Source organism: Scomber japonicus, chromosome 1, assembly GCF_027409825.1.
Source record: "Scomber japonicus isolate fScoJap1 chromosome 1, fScoJap1.pri, whole genome shotgun sequence".
In the NCBI taxonomy this organism is placed as follows: domain Eukaryota; kingdom Metazoa; phylum Chordata; class Actinopteri; order Scombriformes; family Scombridae; genus Scomber; species Scomber japonicus.
This window is the reverse complement of record NC_070578.1, coordinates 34,950,828-34,969,624: the sequence shown is the minus strand read 5'-3', so window position 1 is coordinate 34,969,624 and position 18,797 is coordinate 34,950,828. Positions and strand designations below refer to the sequence as shown.

The 18,797-nt window shown below is 39.6% G+C and overlaps 1 protein-coding gene across 1 annotated transcript in view; it reads right to left on the bottom strand.

Annotated features, from left to right (window-relative positions):
• Positions 1–531: 531 nt before the first annotated feature.
• gch1 (GTP cyclohydrolase 1) overlaps positions 532–18,797 on the bottom strand; it is a 28,421-nt gene continuing 10,155 nt past the window's right edge. The window contains exons 2-6 of the mRNA XM_053315218.1: positions 16,784–16,893; positions 7,884–7,939; positions 2,823–2,854; positions 2,603–2,687; positions 532–1,744 (exon numbers count right to left, since the gene is read on the bottom strand). Of these exons, the coding sequence (XP_053171193.1) occupies positions 1,618–1,744; positions 2,603–2,687; positions 2,823–2,854; positions 7,884–7,939; positions 16,784–16,893 (410 nt within the window). The 3' untranslated portion in view covers positions 532–1,617. The remainder of the gene's footprint in view (positions 1,745–2,602; positions 2,688–2,822; positions 2,855–7,883; positions 7,940–16,783; positions 16,894–18,797) is intronic.

The following is an 18,797-nucleotide window of genomic DNA, read 5'->3' as shown; positions in this document are numbered from 1 at the left end:
CTGAAGTCTTTTTTTTTGGTTTTAGTCGAGAGGCGAGTTGGCACAATCAGACGGATCCTTCCTCACCAGCAGAGTGATACTGGGGTTATTTTCAGACCCAGACTCTTTATCGCTAACTTTTAAAAATTTGATGTTTTTTTTGTTTTGTTTTGATAATATAATCTTTATAGTATCGATGTGAGAACTGACTTTTTTGACACTCTTAGTGTGAAAGTGCCATAAAAACATGATCGATCACCAAGATTGAATAGAAAAAGAGAAAATCATGTTTTGGGATGCAGTTAACCATTATTTTCATTACAGATTCATCTTTTCGATTTAAAATGATTGACCAATTAATCGACTAATTGTCTCAGAGTTAGATGTACAGTACTTTAAACTTCTGTCGCATCTTGCTGTATGTGTGCTGTGACTTTGAGATCAGGGGCTGAATTCACAAAGCAGCAGTCCTAAATCGTGCTTAAAGAGGGGTTTACAATTTTTCCCAGTGGCCACTCATGGTACTGCAACAACAACAAAAATCTGCCTTTATATTATGATTTTTTAATCTGTGATGGTTTTATATTTGTAAATCTTGTAAAAAAGTTTGTGATGTCATCCTAAATTTGCAGGCGGGGCCAGCAGGAGAAACTCTACTGTGTATTTTCAACAGGTCACACAACATTTTATGTGCAAGATGAGCAATTTAAATTGATTAAATATGCACCATCTTTGAATCTGGTCTCCATCAGCCTTGGCAGTGTTTGCACCATCACATTGTAAAGATGGAAAACCCAAGTCTAGCTGTGCCAGTGCGCCTACCTGTGGCTCTTCATGGCATTACAACCCTTCCTCCTCTTTCCCACAAAATGCAAATAATCCTAAATGTTCCCAGCTAACAGTTTCCTCTGATCTCATTACCTGCTGGCTTTACCTACAATGATTAATGTCGGTGATTCTACATCTCGTTAATAATCATCTTTATACTGCACAATCCTTGTCATAATGTTGCTATAATGTAGATTTAGGACTGACACGCCACGATTTTTGGCATTATTTTGAGTTTTTTCTAACTCAACAGCTCAAAAACCAAATTACTGAAAATCTGATGCTTTTATTTATTATTCATTTTCATACTGTTTATAGTTGCAACACGCTCTATTTAATAAGGACCTATAAACTCCACTAAATGATGAGTGATTCCTCTCAATTCGCACTATAAAGTCTCTCTCTGGTGTTCGATGCCAGAGGCTTATATTTTATTAACGAGCACACACACACACACACACACACACACAAACACACAAAACACACGTGGACAAAGGGGGTAAAGTCTGTCCCTGTTGTCTAAAAGTAAACAACGTGTCAGTCAGTCAATGGCCTCCGACAAACAGAAACATCTGTGAGGTAACGCTTCACTTTTATCTGACGATTAAAACGAATCGGACTGAAAACACAGTAAACACTCTGTCACTGCCTTTGGTGAGATGGAAAACACGCACACACACACACACACACACACACACACACTCTCTGACACATACACACACATACAAGGTAGCACAGCGGCTGGTCCGTGCAGGTGGAGGTAACCCCAGGCAACAGGAGGAGGAGGAAGAGGAGGAACTATTGTCCTCCTCAGCTCCTGATGAGTGTCAGAAACTCGTCGCGGGTTTTCGGGTCTTCCCTGAAAACTCCCAACATGGTGCTGGTGACGGTCTTGCTGTTCATCTTCTGAACGCCGCGCATCACCATACACATGTGACTGTTGGGAGGAAGCACGAGGAGGAGGAGGTTAGATGGAAAGACGAGGGAGTAAAAGTGAAGGAGGAGAAGTTGGAGTTATAGGTCAGAGGTGAAAGAAAGTCAATAGAGAGGTGAAGTCTCTCTCCGTCTGAGAATATAAGAGATTTGAAACTGAAAGTATAAATTTTGATGAACTACATGAAAAAAGGATGGAAATTGAATCAATGACTGTGAATTGTGAAGGAAAGGAAGAGATGAAGTAATAGAAATAAAATGTGAAGTATTACAGAGAAGGTGAAGGAGGGAATGTAACAGAAAAGAGAAATAAATGAAAGTAATTAAACAGGCAAAAAGAAATAAAAGCATCAAAAATTAAGAAAAGAGATGAAAGAGTGTAAGAGATGTGACGATGATGAGGAAAAGAAAAGTGATGTTGAGGTAAAGCAAATCAAAATATAAAAAAGAAAGAAGAGGAGGTGAAGGAAAGGAAATTAAATGAATGGAACAAATGAAAGTATAAAAAAATAAAGACAAGGTGGAGGAAAGATAAAACAGAAAATACAGGAAATTAAAGTGATGGAAGGGAAAAAAAGAAGAGAGAGATGAGAGAGACTTAAAAAAATTAAAAGCAGGAAAGGAGAGTTAACAGAAAGTAGAAGAAATGAACGAATGGAGAAAAAAAGTGATAGAACAGTGAAAAGATAAATGAAAGATTGGGACAAAAAAGAGAGGAGGTGAAAGAGATGAGAACAGAAAGAAGAAGAAGACAATGAAGTGATGGATTCAGTGAAAGTGAAGGAAAGGATGGTGTGAAAGACATGAATGAAAGAGTGAAAGAGAGGAAACAAACAAATGACTCTGTGAATGTTTTACTTACGTCGCTTCTATGACGACGCCGACGCCGGTTGGCTGCAGGGCCTCGGTGATCGCCACGGCAATCTGTTTGGTCAACCTCTCCTGAACTGTGAGACGGACAGAGACACAGACATGAACAAACAAACAGAACAAACAACGACGAGGCTCGACGGATTCACAGGAAACTGAGAAACACTGAACTCTGAACAACATGGGGGTCATTAGTTTCTTTTCTTTGATACCTTGTAGTCTGCGGCTGTAGATTTCAACGATCCTGAGAGCGACAAGAGACAAAACAGAGATTAAAATAAGTTTAGTTTTAAGTTTGATTTATTTTAAATTGACACAAAAAATCTCAGATAATGACAATATGATGATGAGAATATTTAATGCAGGGAGAGGCAGAAAACTTGAATGGGCTTATTTAAAGCCTCCATCCAAAAAATGTTAAAATTTCACAATATTACAGAAAAGAAATCAACATACTGTCTCCTACATTTTCTAAATAGGAACATTTGGTAACAGCTGTGATTTTGAAGCCATTATAAAATACTTCATAATATGTTATAATTATTGTTATAAGGCATCATGAATATTTATGATTGCTTATAAGTATAATCATATAGTTTTATAAGTAGATTATAATGCATAATAAGTAGGGCTGGGTGTTGTTTAGAAAATTATGATACCAGCACCAATCCAAGTACCTTCACCTGATTCTGATACCAACTGATTACTTTCACTAGCTCTGTTTTGGCCTCCACCAACTCCACCAACATTACACAGTCAACTGACCAGCTATTAATATGTTACACAATACTTCACACCAAATATTTATCTCCTAGATTGGTGAGCCAAACCTGAATATACTTGTTTTTGATCACCTGACAATAACTACAAAAATATTTACTGTATCCAATATTCACTCTCCTTTTAGCTCTGTTTTGGCCTTCACCACCTCCACCAACATTACTAGGGCTGGGTATAGTTTAAAAAATGATGATATAAGTACCCTTAAAGTGATACCGATACTAATTGAGTACTTTATTAGATACCCATCAACACATTTAGTGCTCTATCTTTTATCTGGTGTAACAGGCGTGTAGTGTAGACACACTTTAGAGCATTTAGGTGGCATCTTGGCTGCTGAACTACTAAGCACGCTAACTCAAATTCACCACGACTTCACCACCACAGACGGGTCGTAGCTACTGTGGCAGTGGGCCAATCACATGTCGCATTACATCGAAGAACACTTGTGTTGATTGGCTGTGAGCAAAGAGTCATACTTTCTGGCTCTGGGTGCAGAAAGGATCGATTGCAGGTATCGTTTGATGGGCGATGTTTTAATACTGCTTGGTATCGATTTATTTCAGTCGATGACTGAAAGGTATTGAGGACCGACACCCAGCCCAAATAATAAATATGTTTATGATGAGTTTCAGACATGGTTACCCAACATTTCTATCTGAAATTGGTTTCCATTGTTGCTGTTGTAGGAATATGAAGCCCAATTTTCATTTTTTTATTTCAGTGTAGAGCTGCAACGATTATTTGATTAAGTGCTTAACCGAAGAAATTAATCAGCAAAAATTTTGATAAATGATGAGATGATGGGGGAATGGTTAAATAGGATTAAAGAGAACAGTCTATGTGAAAAATGCCTTGAGATTTCTTTTGAGGTGATTTGGTGCTATATAAATAAGGATTGATTCATAGACTGATTGATAAACCATCCATTGTCGAAAAAATAGTGCAAAAAATTCTCAGTTTCTAGCTTTTCAAATATGGATATTTATTTAAATGTATATATTTAGTTTTGTTGTTTTGGGGTTTTTTTTGTCCTCTATGATTATGACTATGAGTCTCTTTGGGTTGTGAACTGCTGGTCGGGACAGAAGACAACATTTTAGGCGTCATCTCGGGTTTTGTAAAACTGACATTTTTCACAATTTTCTGAAATTTAATGAACCAGACGACTAATCAATTAACTGAGAAAATATTTGACAGATTAATTGATAATGAAAATAATCATCAAGTGCACAACATGCTCCAAATCAGGGGGTTACACTTGTGAGGACGTATTTGACGTTTAAAGATGGTGAATAGTTTTAGTGTTTACAGGAGAAAGAAAGAAATGAATGACAAAGGTGAGCCATGTTTAACATTTTAAAAATGTCATTCATACTGATTTAGCTCAACAACACGGTGAACCCAACCTCCTTTCCAAAATAAACACCAAACTAAAAAAAACTCATTCACGTCATTTTACAGCTGTTGTCTCGTCTGATGATGTAAAAAAAAAAAAAAAAGAACCGATAAGCAGAAACGACCCGTTCTTCCCCTTCGACCTGCTGCTCTTCTCTGTGAGAAAAACAACTTCAGACAACTAGAGACCCCCACCACCTCCAAGGAAATGTCACAAAGACCAAAACAGGCTGAACGATGAGGCGCAGGATGTACTCTACATACGTAACGGGAAGGAAAGGAGGAAGGAGAAAAGAAAATGCTGATTTAACCTTCCTGTCGTCCTCCCAGGTCAAATTGACCCCGTCTGTTTTGACTGTTCCTTCTTTCCTCCCTTCCTTCCTTCCGTCCGTCCTTCCTCCCTCTCTCCTCTTTTCCTTCTTTCATTCCTCCATCCCCTTTTCTTCCTTCCTTCTGTCCTTCCTTCCTCCCTACCTCCTTCTTTCCTTCCCTCCTCCCTTCCTTTCCTTTCCTTTCTCCCTCCCTCATTCCTCCCTCCCTCCTACCTTCCTTCCTTCCTCCCTTTCCTCTCTTCCTTCCTCTCTTCCTTCCTCTCTCCTTCCATCCCTCCTTCCTTCCTTCCTCCTTTCCTTCCTCCTCCTTCGTTTCCTTCTTCCCTCCCTCCTTTCCTTCCTTCTTAACTCCCTTCCTTCCCCCTTTCCTTCCTTCTTCCTCCCTTCCATCATTCCTTCCTCCCTCCCTTCCCTCCTTCCTCCCTCCCTCCCTTCTTTCCTTGACTCGAGGACAACAGGAGGGTTAAAGATGATGTTTTTATATCTCATTGTAGCCTTTTGTACATCTGGAAATAAAAGCTTTAAATCCTCTAATTCAAGACAGATGCAAACAGCAAAAATGTGTCACTTTTTTCTTTAACAATGACCAAAGTAGGGGTTGAGCATAGCTCAGCGGGTTGAGCACCCGCCCCATGTGCTGAGGCTACAGTCCTCGCTGCAGGCGATCCCGGTTCGAATCCCGAGTCGAGTGATCTTATCCTGCGTGTCATTCCCCCTCTCTCTGCCTCCTGTTTCCTGTCCGTCTCCACTGTCCTGTCCATTAAAGGCAAAAAAGCCCGAAAAAATATACTTAAAAAAAAAAAACAATGACCAAAGTAGTTGCCGGTTAATTTATCTTCTGAAAAGCCCAATCAGAAGAGGATTCTTTTAACATATGTGGATACAGGGGCAAACAATGTGACACTGAAGGTCTACATGTGTATAGATCCCCGCTTCTAAAAGACATTAAAGTGAAAACCGCCTCAAACTAAAGTTAAAGGCGACGATGTGTTTTCAGCCACAAAACATCTGTTACCAAATCTAAACAAGATGTAAATGTGGGTTCAATATATTCGCAAAGGAAGAAAAAAAAAATGGTGGCAGCTGAAGAACAGACACGCTCCCTAAAAACGGCAACAGTGTGAGAAGCTTTAAAAGTCACAGATAGTTGGACTCCAGACTTCCTGGATCATTTTACAACAACACTCCTCCTCTAGTGTTCGAGCGGAGGGCAAATAATGAAACTGAACACACCCGAAATGTTGGTTATAAGCATGTCTGGATCTACCATACAGATTATCTGGGCCTTCGAGCAGAAAGGGGTCGAAATAAGGCTCAACCCGAAATAAGGCTCTGTTGATGTCGATAATTATGGCCACTGTCGGAAACCTAATATGTCCAACACTAAACTATAGAGTTACAAGGTTTCCACCTGACAGCAGTGTTATAAAAGTTAAAAAGAAAGTTAAGTCTCGTGATTGATTGACTGGGTTTTTATGTGTTGATTTGATGGCTTGGGTTGTATCAATGATGTGTGGGAGAAAAATTAACAACTATCAACGGAAAAATGGACATCACAGTTATTTATCATCTCGTATTGTCTCATATCATATTGTATTGTATCAATATGTATCGTATTGTATCATATTGTATCGTTTCGTATTGTATTGTTCCTACCATACCGTAATGTATCTTTATGTATCATATTTGTTACAGTATCGTATCGTTTCGTACATCAGTTATTTATCATCTCGTATCGTCTCATATTGTATTGTATTGTATCATATCGTATCGTATCATTATATATCATATATCATATAATTTCATATTGTATTGTTTCATTTCATATTGTATTGTATCATTATGTATCGTATCGTATTATATCATATCGTACCATATTGTATCTTTATTTATCATATCGTATCATTTCGTATTGTATTGTTTCAAACTGTATTGTATTGTATCATTATGTATCATATCATATTGTATCGTACCGTATCGTATCGTACCGTATTGTATCATATCGTATCGTATCGTATTATATCGTATCATACTGTATCGTATCATACCATATCGTATTGCATCATTATGTATTGTATCGTATAATATCGTATCAAGCCTCGGCTATCGGCCCTTATCGTACAGGAAAACTATAGTAAGAAAACTGATGCCAAAGTTAAACTGGAGAGTTGGTCTATAATGAATAATTGGATGATAAATTCACTGTTAGCATTCATCTCCTCTTCCACCAGAGTTCAGCTAGCATGTGGAGTCAGTTTAAAAAAAATCTCAAATCAAAAATCTGTATGAACATGTGCCTGCTTCCTTTTTTAGTGATATCGCTGCGTTAATAGAACTCAGCAGCTTATTAAACGTGGACAATTGTATTACTACTAATGACAAAAATAAGATCAAACCGGATGTTCCCTTTAAGGTGTGTGTGTTTGAGTGTGTGTATTTGTGTGTGTGTTTGTGTCCAGTACTGGGTTAGTAGGGGGTGTTAGTGCGATAAGCCTTAAGGTATTGGGGTCAGTGGGATCAGATTCTACACTAGTACACACACAAACACATGCGTTCATTTTAGTAATCAGCTTAAATACACACTAGCTCACACACACACACACACACACACACACACACACACACACACACACACACACACACACACAATACACACACACCTGGGATGGCCAATTAAACACTACCCCAGTACAACACACACACACACACACACACACACACACACACACACACAGTCCATCATATTAAAATAAACACCCTCACCTGGCCAGCTTACTGAGGCCCAGCACTCGCTTGTTGGGGAGGTAGCCGATGTGAACCTGCACAAAGGGACAAAATAAATTTAAGGATGTTAAATATTTTATAAAATTGTGTAAAAGTGTGTATCTTTAGTCTGGCAAGTGATGTAGAGGATTCATCTGAAGCTCAGGTGAAATGTTGAGCAGTTGTGGAGTATTTCAGTATATTATGAGACATTTCTGCCCGGATAGTGACGAGGCCTCAAAGTGTCAAGAAGAAGAAGAAGAAGAAAAGTCTGTGTGTTTGTAATTTCTCTCAGAGCATTACTTTAGATGACAAATTTGTGAGATAAGATAGATAACATAGATAGATAGAAAACAGATAATAGCCATAAAATTTGCTGTAATGTTCCAGATGGTCGGAGACGATGACTTCTGATGGTTTTGTGACCTTTTGACCTTTGCTCTCGCTGCCTTCTTACACAGCTTTAGATGGAGCTCTGTGTGACTGATAGTGTCCTTATTTTAAATTCTTTCTTTAAAGTCGACGAGATTAACCCTCCTGTTGTCCTCAAGTCAAGGAAGGAATGGAGGAAGAAGGAAGGAATGGAGGGAGGTAGGATGGAAGGAGGGAAGGAAAGAAGGACAGAGGAAAGAAGGAAGGGGGAAAGGAAGGAAGGAGGGAAGGAAAGAAGGACAGAGGAAAGAAGGAAGGGGGAAAGGAAGGAAGGAGGGAAGGAACTGAGGACAGAACGAAGGAAGGAAATGAGGGAGGGAGGAAGGGAGGACAGAACGAAGGAAGGAAAGAAGGGAGGGAGGAAGGAAGGATGGAGGAAAGAAGGAAGGAAGGAAGGTAGGATGGAAGGAGGGAATGAAAGAAGGACAGAGGAAAGAAGGAGGAAGGGAGGACAGAAGGAAGGAAGGAAAGAAGGGAGGAAAGGAAGGAGGAAAGAAGGAACAGTCCAAACAGACGGGGTCAATTTGACCCGGGAAGACGACACAAAGGTTAAAGTCAGAATTAAATGTTCAACCCTTTTAGATGACATCCCCAATCATACTGTGCACCCATTAAACAATACATGCAAAAAATAAAGACAAAAAGAAATCAACTATTTATATTCTTATTAGGGCTGTCAGCGTTAACGCGTTAATCACGATTAGGTTAATGCAGTCCATAACGCGTAAATTTTTTTTAATCGAATTTTATTGTTGCAAGCCTTTTTGTCCCTTCTACTCCCCCGTAGACGGCTCCTCTAGCTGTAGCGCTATGCTTTGAAGTGGCCTCCTGCAGTAAACCTACCGCGCTGATGGAAAGTAAGAGAGCTACTGGACTTTTGAACGGCTTGTTTAACTTTAAAAAACTTCCAGACGGTTCAGTTGACAAGTCAAAAGTAAAATGCAACCCGTGTCAAACGGAGTTTAACTACCACCGGAGTACGTCGAGTTTGAGTTAGCACCTCCACGCTAAACACCCAGGTGCAGCCAAGCGAGCCTCAGCTCCACCAAAGGACCATTTTGGAGTGTGGGAGTCGCAGCAGAGCCGTGATTGATTCCCAATTAAGACACTCTGGTAAGAAATGTTTTACATTATGGGCTTAAAACTGCCTTCAAATGGAAAATAACAGGATTTTAAACATGCAATTCAAAACACGATTAATTGCGATTAACTATGGAAATTCTGCGATTAATCGTGATTAAAAAAATTAATCGTTTGACAGCCCTAATTCTTTTATCAAAATCCAATCATATTTTCTTCCTGTAAAACAAAACATGGCGTGTGCTTTTGTAGGCTCATGACATCCACTCATCAATTCACCAATTTCTGCATATAAGGTGACACAGAGAGGCCCCGCCCCTTTTTTAGAGGTCCAATCAAATGCCATGGATTTGACTTAAATCCCTCTTGTAACTGTACACCACCCAAATATTCTGTTAGACTCTAACTTGAGTAAATAAATACAAATACAGACTCATCACACTTCACCAGCTGGTGGTTGTTATGTTGTATATTTTGCAGGACGCCACTACTGTTAAGGGGTGTTCACACACACAAACATCATTTCACTGCTCATCAACCATCCATTCAGAGCGCGGCAGGGAGGGAGGGAGTGACGCTGGAGAGAAAATAACTCATTTTATGTTCTTGATTTAACTGTTTTGCATTTTCTTCTCTTATGGAGGCACCAATCGCATTCAGTCGGCCTCAAGTTTAAAGAAAGAGACAAAGAAGACGTTTTAGCCACATATTTTAGTTCAAGATCCAAATAAATTATTAAATCCAAGTGATCTGTAGCAAGAGTGCACACAGGACATGAGTAGGAATTTTGTTAAATTATTGTATGAAGAAAGCAGTTGTTACCACTGTTAAATTAAGAGCAGGCTCCATAATTTACTGTATGAAGAAAGAAGTTGGTATCACTTTAAATCAGGGGTGTCAAACATGCGGCCGTGGGCCAGAACCGGCCCGCCAAGGGGTCCGCCCCGGCCCACTTCCTGTCTTCTTTTCCTTCCTTCTTTTCATTCTTTGTTACTTAATTCCTTCCTTCCATCTTTCCTTCCTCCTTTTCTTCCTGTCTTCTTTCCTTCCTTCCTTCCTCCTTTTCTTTCTTTGTTCCTTCCTTCCTTCCTTTCTGTCTTCTCTTCTTTTCCTTCCTTCCTTCCTTCCTTCCACCTGTCCTGTCTTCCTTCCATCTTTCCTTTTCCTCCTCCTTTTCCTTCCGTCCTTCCTTCCTTCCTTCCTTCCTTCCATTCTTCCATTTGTCCTTTCTTCCTTCCTTCCTTCCTTCCTTCCTCACTCACTCCTTGACTCCTTCCTTCCTTCCTTCCATCTTTTTATTCATCCGGCCCACATCAGATCAAATTGGACTGTATGTGGCCCTTGAATGAAAATGAGTTTGACATCTTCTTCATCTTTAAATTGTCTTGAATGTACACTACATTAAATTTTTTTAAGATGAAGACAGTGATACTCGCTGTAGAACTTCCTGTCAGACTTCAATCAGCCCACCAATCGAATTTCAGTTTAAATCTTTGTTTTATCACATCTCTTATTGGTGTAACAATACCTGACAAATATCCACAAAATGTTTTATTTATCATATTCATATTTTAATTATATTTTTATACAGTATTACTAATTTAATGTAGTTTTCAGTGTCCATCTGTGAAGGTATGAGTCTTCTTTATTCTTGTGCTATCCTCCTCTTAACCAAAATTTTGATTTTATTTCATGAATTAAAATATTTTACCCTGAATAATCAACTATTACATTACTATTATGCTTAACCTGAACTTCCTCCTACCTACAATATAGCCTAAAATTGGAGTTTCTCAGCTGATATTTGTGCCTTTCAGTGTGTTTGAGGATCAGTTTGTGTGAATAAACCATCTTATTGTGATCTTGTGAACATGAAATCTGTTCTTAGGTCACAAAATACATCTTCATCTCAGATTGTGTGAATAAATAAAGCTTACCTAAAGATACAACAGGTTTTTTGTTTTTTTTTCTTTCTATAAACGTTGCTATTTTTCCATGAATGCACTTTAAGTTGAGAAGCTCTCGTGGTGTCAAACAATCACTGAGGTACTGCAGCTGTCAGCTTTCTGCACACATTGACTTTGATTTGAGCGACAGCCTCACAGATGTGACAGAAGCCAAAAGGCGGACGACAAAAAGATGAGAGAGAGCTGAAGATGAGAGCCAATCGAGCAGGTGGACGAGCAACAGACGAGAGGAGGAAGAGCCGGAGTCATCAGCGGGGGGGAATCAGTGCTGAGGATGGCTGCAGGCTGTAATTCTCTTACACACACACACACACACACACATGAGCTCCACTCAAATGTCAGACGCAATTTGTTGACAAGACGAGAGAAAGGGCAGCGGCAACAAGCGTGCAAAGATCTCTTTTTCTCCCTTTTCCTCCACTTCTTTCTCTTCCTGGCTCTCTGCTGCAGCGGCCTGATATGTCCACATCAAACAGGCCGACTGTGACGGAGCCTCTTTTCACTTATCTGCTCAAACTATTTGCATTTACACATGCTGTGAACGACGAGAGAGAGAGAGGAAAATATAAGAAGTAAAGAATGAGAAGAGTCGTCGTGGTTGGAGAATAACTGAGAATAGAAGAAAAGTTTCCTAAAACCAGAAAAGTGGGATTTCCTCTTAGATTTGGCTTTTAAATTTAGCCTTAAAAGACTCTTTAAAAAGGTTGACACAGAGAGTTATGATCTACTCTGCTGCTCTATGAAGCTTATTGAGCCTGTGTTCAGTTGTCTTAGTTTTATGGCACATTTCCTGTCAGTCACATGTGAAGCAGCTGAGGAGCCAGATGTGTTTCTAAGGAGCTGGTGGAGACCAAAACAAGAGCTAAAAATAGAGTGAATATTAGATGTATATTCATCAGGTATTCACAAAAACAACTAGAGCTTTAAAGCTGCAGTGATTTCAATTGATAGACAGAAATTAGTCGTTTCATGTCATTTTTTTTAAAAGAAAAAAATCCCCTAAATTCTCTTATTCCAGCTTCTTGTTAATGTTTTGCTTTATTTAGTCTTTGATGAAAGTTAATTGAACATCTTTGGGTTGTAGACAAGAAGAAGAAGACGTTTGAGGACATCACCTTGGGCTTTTATTTAAAGAAGAGCTAAAAGAGAGTGAATACTGGAGTTACATTCATCTAGATAGACATCTACTGTAGATATCAGACAATCAGGGATCTGCCTACTGAAGTCTGAAGATTTTTAAATGCACAGTAGTTGCTTGAAGGGCAACTAACAAACCAACACTCTTTATGTTTTAACAAGGACACGACTTCCTGGAAATGATGCTCTCCTCTAATTTTCTCCATCGCCCCATATGAAGGGTCGCCCTGAAGACTTTTGATTGGTTTTGTAATGCAGGTTATTTTTAGAAAACTCTCTAATTGTTTCCACCAAATGAAACCTGGGTGATTGTCCTCTTTGTGAGCGGAGCATCTATTCATGAGGTGAATGATAACACACATGCTGGATGAACAAATGGAAAACTGTTTATAGTGTTTTATAAGATGAAGATATATTACTTCAGGTTTGAATTAAGTTTTGTGAGTCCTGTGAGTCCGTCTAAAGACAGAAGCACCGGTCAGTCCTGCAAGTAAAGAAAAATTAAACCTTAAATCTGCATTAACTGATTTTATGACCACAATACTGACATATCTCATCTCTTTTATGTTGTTGAATTTGTTACTTATTTCCACATCCAGCAGTTACTGATCAACATTATCATTCATTAGGAGTTGTGTTTCTGTCCACCTGCTGAATATAAGTCTAACATTCACTCTCTTTTAGCTCTTTTTTTGCTCTCTACTACTAAACTCCTGAGGGAAATATTTGGCTCTTTAGTTGCCAAATGCTCCACTATGTTCACCAGCTAGTCTACAGCTAACTGTGTCTGTTTGCTGTTTGGAGCTGAGTTGCCTGCTGTGGCTGAAAATGACGCTATGAGAGCTTTGACCCTGAACAAAAACAATAAAGTTAAAGCCAGGCAGCTAAACAATGAGCTGAAACTCACTAAAAAGCTCCGTAAACCTGTAGAGTCACTGATAATTCCCTATTTGATATATTCCTATTATAAAATATATCGATTGTAGCTGCTTTAAAGACTGAATATGAGACCAAAGGATGTTTTCTTTTGCAGGTACCGTCCTCTCTTAGCAACTGATGTGACAGCGGCTCTGCTGATGGGAAAGTAATTGACAGTCTGCAATAAACGCCTGTTGTCTGATCGACATCGAAAGCGGTTTATCAAGCAGCCGGCGGCTACCTGCACGCCATCTGACCAACAATGGAGGAGGAAGAGGGGGAAGGGGAGGAAGGGGAGGAGGAGGAGGACGAGGTCTCGCTCCATGTGATGAGTCACAGAGACACGACAGACAGATGAGAGAGGCTGGATAAGAGGCGACGCTGCTGCTGACGACGAGAGGAGGGAGGAGGTTCAGGGACATAAACAACCACCTGATGGACACTGATGAACACACACAAACACACACATTAGCACACACAGTAACACAGAAGGTGTGGTAATTGTGTGTGTGTGTGTGTGCGTGTGATTCACTGCTGTCATCAGAGCCCATTTACACCGATGGAAAAGGATCAGCTGCCAGTCCCTATTGTCTTAAACGACATGCACCTGCAGGCGAAGATGGAGGGATAAGGGAAGCAGAGAAAGAACACGCAGAAAGGGGGAAGTGGCCAATCAGGTTTTAGCGGAGGGTAATGATGTCAAAGGCACAAGCCAGCAGCAGCAGGAGGAAGAGGAGGAGGAGGAGGAAGAGGAGGAGGAGGCTAAAAGCAAGAAAAAACCCAACGCAGGATAAACAGATCTCAGCTAATCTGATTGTTTCTCATGTTCTCTGTTGTTTAAACCAGCGGGTCTCCAGATAAATGGCTTTCTAGATACACATCTGTTTCCATGTTTCAATATTTCTGACTTGCTTTTTTGTTTTTTTTGTATGATGTTATCAGTATTTACTGTTTCTAGGGCGACTCGAAGAATATCAAAAGCACATCAGTTGCTGACAAACATGTTTTTGAAGGTAAAAGATGCAAAAGTGACTCCAAACATAGAGTTCAGAAACCACCACAAGCCCATCTAGGTCTGTTAAAATGAATAAATTAAATAAAAAGTATTGTTTTAGCTCTGATCCTGATTAGTCTGTTATTAACAAGTCTGATATCTGATACGATACTTTGATTTATCCGAGAGCGATCTCAAGCTACAACCTGAAAATCTGATGAAAATCTTAAAAGATATTTACAGTATTTATAGCATCAGATTCCCTCTTAGTGTTTCCTGTTGAGCTGTGGTGGAAGTATAGGAACAAAAAGAGGAAGTTTGGTACTAAAAACACTGTAACGCTGAAACATACATAGACTTGATTTGACTCATTTGGATGCTGAAGCTTCATATTAACTTCAGATCAACTTTTAAATGCTTTTTTTTTTTTTACACAGGACTGTGGATTTTGTTCTCCATCATTTACAATGCAAGTTAATTATGAAGGGGTCTTCTAAAATGACTGAGATTCATCCACAGAGGAACCACGAATATTCACATCAGAGCAATTAAACCTTTAAGATGTCGAGATCTCTAATCTGAACCAAAGTGTTGGACGGTATGGGCAAAAAATGTTCACATTACATTTGGGATTTACACAATAAGATCTATTAATTTATTATTTTACAAGAAGAGGATGAATTGCTTTCTCTCCTTTAGCTGCCACACTGATGTCACCTCTATTTGCCTTTGATTGGCACCAGACTACTGTAAATATACAGTATGTCTGCTACTTCTATCATTATGTTTCAGTAACGAGAAATCCTTTTTATTTCTCTCAAAATCTTGGCAGAAAGCTGAGTGTTGTTTCTCTTTTCTTCTGCAATCAGGATACCGAGTAATAATAATAGTAAATAATGAATAATTCTTATAACTTTATTTTGAAAACACTTTTCATACAATAAATGCAGCTCAAAGTGCTTCACAACAAAATAAATTACATACACCAAGTGCTTCACATTTTAAAATATATAGAAAAAAGAAAAAAGAAAAAGAGACATTAATGTAATATAAGATGGAAAATAAAAACAGTAATAATTGAAAATAGTAAAATAGTACATAGTAAAAGTAGGTAAAGAATAGAATAAATAGATACAATCAAGTAAAATACCATCTTAAAAGAAATGAAATGATACCAGGAAAACAGATTTAGTGAAAACTCTGAGTTTGTTAAACCTGAAATGAGGGAAACTGAGATTTTAGGTCCAGAAAGACTCAGGTTCAGTTACCATGGCAACTGATTCTGTGAAGCTAAACCTGCTCGCTGGCTGAGTTTCTCTCTCTCTCTGTCTCCTCCCTCTCTCTCACTGAGTTTCATTTCCTCATTCAGTCCGTATCGAAGCGCTTTCATGAGTGAAGGTTTACCATCAATCCTGGCTCGATATTAGTTTGATACTCAGGATTTTATAAAGTTACCGCTTTTATGTGCATCAGTGAATGTTTGCCTTCACATTCAGATAAACACAGTGTGAATTCAGCTTCAGCTCAGAATAAAAACCTCTGCTTGTACTCATGTTGAGCTCCTGCATTGAAATGTTTATTGCACATAATCTCAGTTTAAATGAATAAAATCAGTATGAAGCTTTAGACACGTAGGATCAATGAATAATCATCAGTTTCACTCATGATGTAATTGGTTACACTGATGGGACGTCTTTACTGGAATATCAGAGATTATAAATTAATATGTCTGAGCAGGATCCAGCAACATCATTCATCATTCATCTTCATTTATCTGTCTGATGTCTATATTTTAACCTCGATGCCTTTTCAAGTATAAATCACCAAACACATTATTATTATTATGTCTCTCTAAAAATCCTAAACTGTATTTTTCATCTACATCTGATGCCTCCTGTGTTTTGTCCCCGTCAGATTAAAGCTCAGCAAATATATTGAATATTTATAACGTAGCTGCAGCCTGATACACAGTCCGACTCCACTTAATTACCACTAAAGGAAACGTACGTAAGTCCTGTATGTGATGAATTAATGGACAACGCTGAATAAAACTTTACTGTGTTAACTTATTCAGAGTCTCTTGCATTAATATCTCTAAATCTACTGGATTAGGAGGCTCTGTCTTTTATTTATCTGTTGCCATGGTGAATAATTGTAATTGTAATATTGGAGCTCTACAGATGAAACACACATTTAATTTAGAGTGAAAATACTCCAAAAACTCAAGATTATCAACTCTGAGTTTGTTAAACCTGCTCTCTGTAATACTACGCTGGTGTGTGTGTGTGTGTGTGTGTGTGTGTGTGTGTGTGTGTGTGTGTGTGTGTGTGTGTGTGTGTGTGTGTGTGTGCGCGTGTGTGTGCAGCTCTCACCCTGCCGAAGATGGGCACCAAGTGATGCTCGCACATGGAGAACATGTCGATGTCTTTGACGATCACCATCTCATCGTGGTCCTCGTCGAAGATGGCGTCGTTCAGCACGTCTGCAGAGAAAAAACAACAGAAGAAGAAGAAGCATGAAGGAAAATCTACATGTCTCATTTTGGGGGACAAAATTGGAACAAGATCAAGTTTTCAATGTTTATTTTTAATTTAATCTTTAAACAGACAACATGCACCAGGAGATACATATACACATTATTCATACCTTAATAGGGGCAACGTTTTCTGGTGGAGATACAAGTCATAAAATCCAAACTATACAAAATATTGTTTTAAATTATTTGTGGAAATGTTTAATTTCGGTGCAAATGAGATACCTAAGTAAATAAAAAGTAAATAAAATAATAATTAACATCTCATTTTCCTCTCCTGCCTGTTTAAGGGTTAAAGGCTCAACCTGTTTCTCATATTTGTGGATTTATTGACTGATTAATTTCATTATTATAACCTCATTTTTAATCTAGTTACACACATTTCTGTCATTTTTTAATCAATGACTTCATTTGGCCAGTTAATTATTTAAGATTTATTTCTTTTTATGTTCTTTTATGTTCTTTTTATGCCATTGTCTGATGTCTAGTTCTGTATTTCTGTATGTTTTGAATGTTTTTTGATTTTGATGTGCACAGAAAGCTCCCTGCATCACTTTACTTCACTCTAGCAGACAGACAGAAACCCGTCCATCTGTCTCTCCTCACCTCTCATCTCCTCTCTTCTCCTCGCCTCTCCTCTCTTCTCTCTCCTCCTCTCCTCACCTCTCCTCTCCTCAGCTCTCCTCCTCCTCTTCCTCTCCTCTCCTTTCCTCTCCTTTCCTCTCCTCTCCTCACCTCTCCTCTCCTCTCTCCTCTCCTCTCCTCTCCTCACCTCTCCTCTCCTCACCTCTCCTCACCTCTCCTCTCCTCTCCTCACCTCTCCTCCTCTTCCTCTCCTCTCCTTTCCTCTTCTTTCCTCTCCTCTCCTCACCTCTCCTCTCCTCCTCCTCTCTGCTCCTCTCCTCTCTGCTCCTCTCCTCTCCTCCTACTCTCATCTCCTCTCCGCTCCTCTCCTCTCCTCACCGCTCCTCTCCTCTCCTCCTACTCTCATCTCCTCTCCTCTCCTCTCACTCCTCTCCTCTCCTCTCCTCTCATTTCCTCTCCTCTCCTCCTCCTCTCTTCTCCCCTCCTCTCCACCTCACCTCACCTCTCCTTTCCTCTCCTCTCCTCTCCTCCTCCCCTCCTCTCTCCTTCTCTCCTCTCCTCACCTTTCCTCCTCTCTTCTCCTCTTCTCTCCACTCCTTCTCCTCTCCTCTCCTCTCCTCTCCTCTCATGTCCTGTCCAGTCATCTCCTCACCTCTCCTCCTCCTCCTCTCCTCTCCTCTCCTCTCCTCTCCTCTCCTCTCCTCTCCTCTCCTCTATTCTCCTCTCCACTCCTCTCTCTCCTCTCTCCTCTCCTCTCCTCCCCTCCTCCTCTCCTCTCCTCCTCTCTTTATCGTGGACGCCGGTGTTTCTCTCTGGCAAACACCGCCATCTAATTATAGCCCTGCTTCCATACGCTGCTTCCTGTTTTTGCTTTATTGCATTTTTCGGTTGCCGGGGGTTCAATAAACCGCTTTATCTGTTTGTGACGACGCAGACGCCTCTCGCTCTTACCCCGGCACTTTTTAATTTCCTGACTGGCTATCTGCTAGAAAGAGAGGAGGGAGGAAGGGAGGAAGGGAGGGAGGGAGGGAGGGATGGAGAGAGGGAGGGAGGTCAACGTGCCAAAAGAGAACAGACTGACTTGTTGCTTCAGTCTCTGCTGTGTATTCAACGTCTGTAAACAAGGTAGTTTGAGAAGATAAAGAGGTTCTTTTAGGGGTCTTTTCACCACTTTTATTTGATTATGAAGCAGTTTGGGTGATGATGCCATGCTGCTCTTCATCATGAATATCTGTAACTCAATCTTATTTAGGACTGTAGCTGAATTT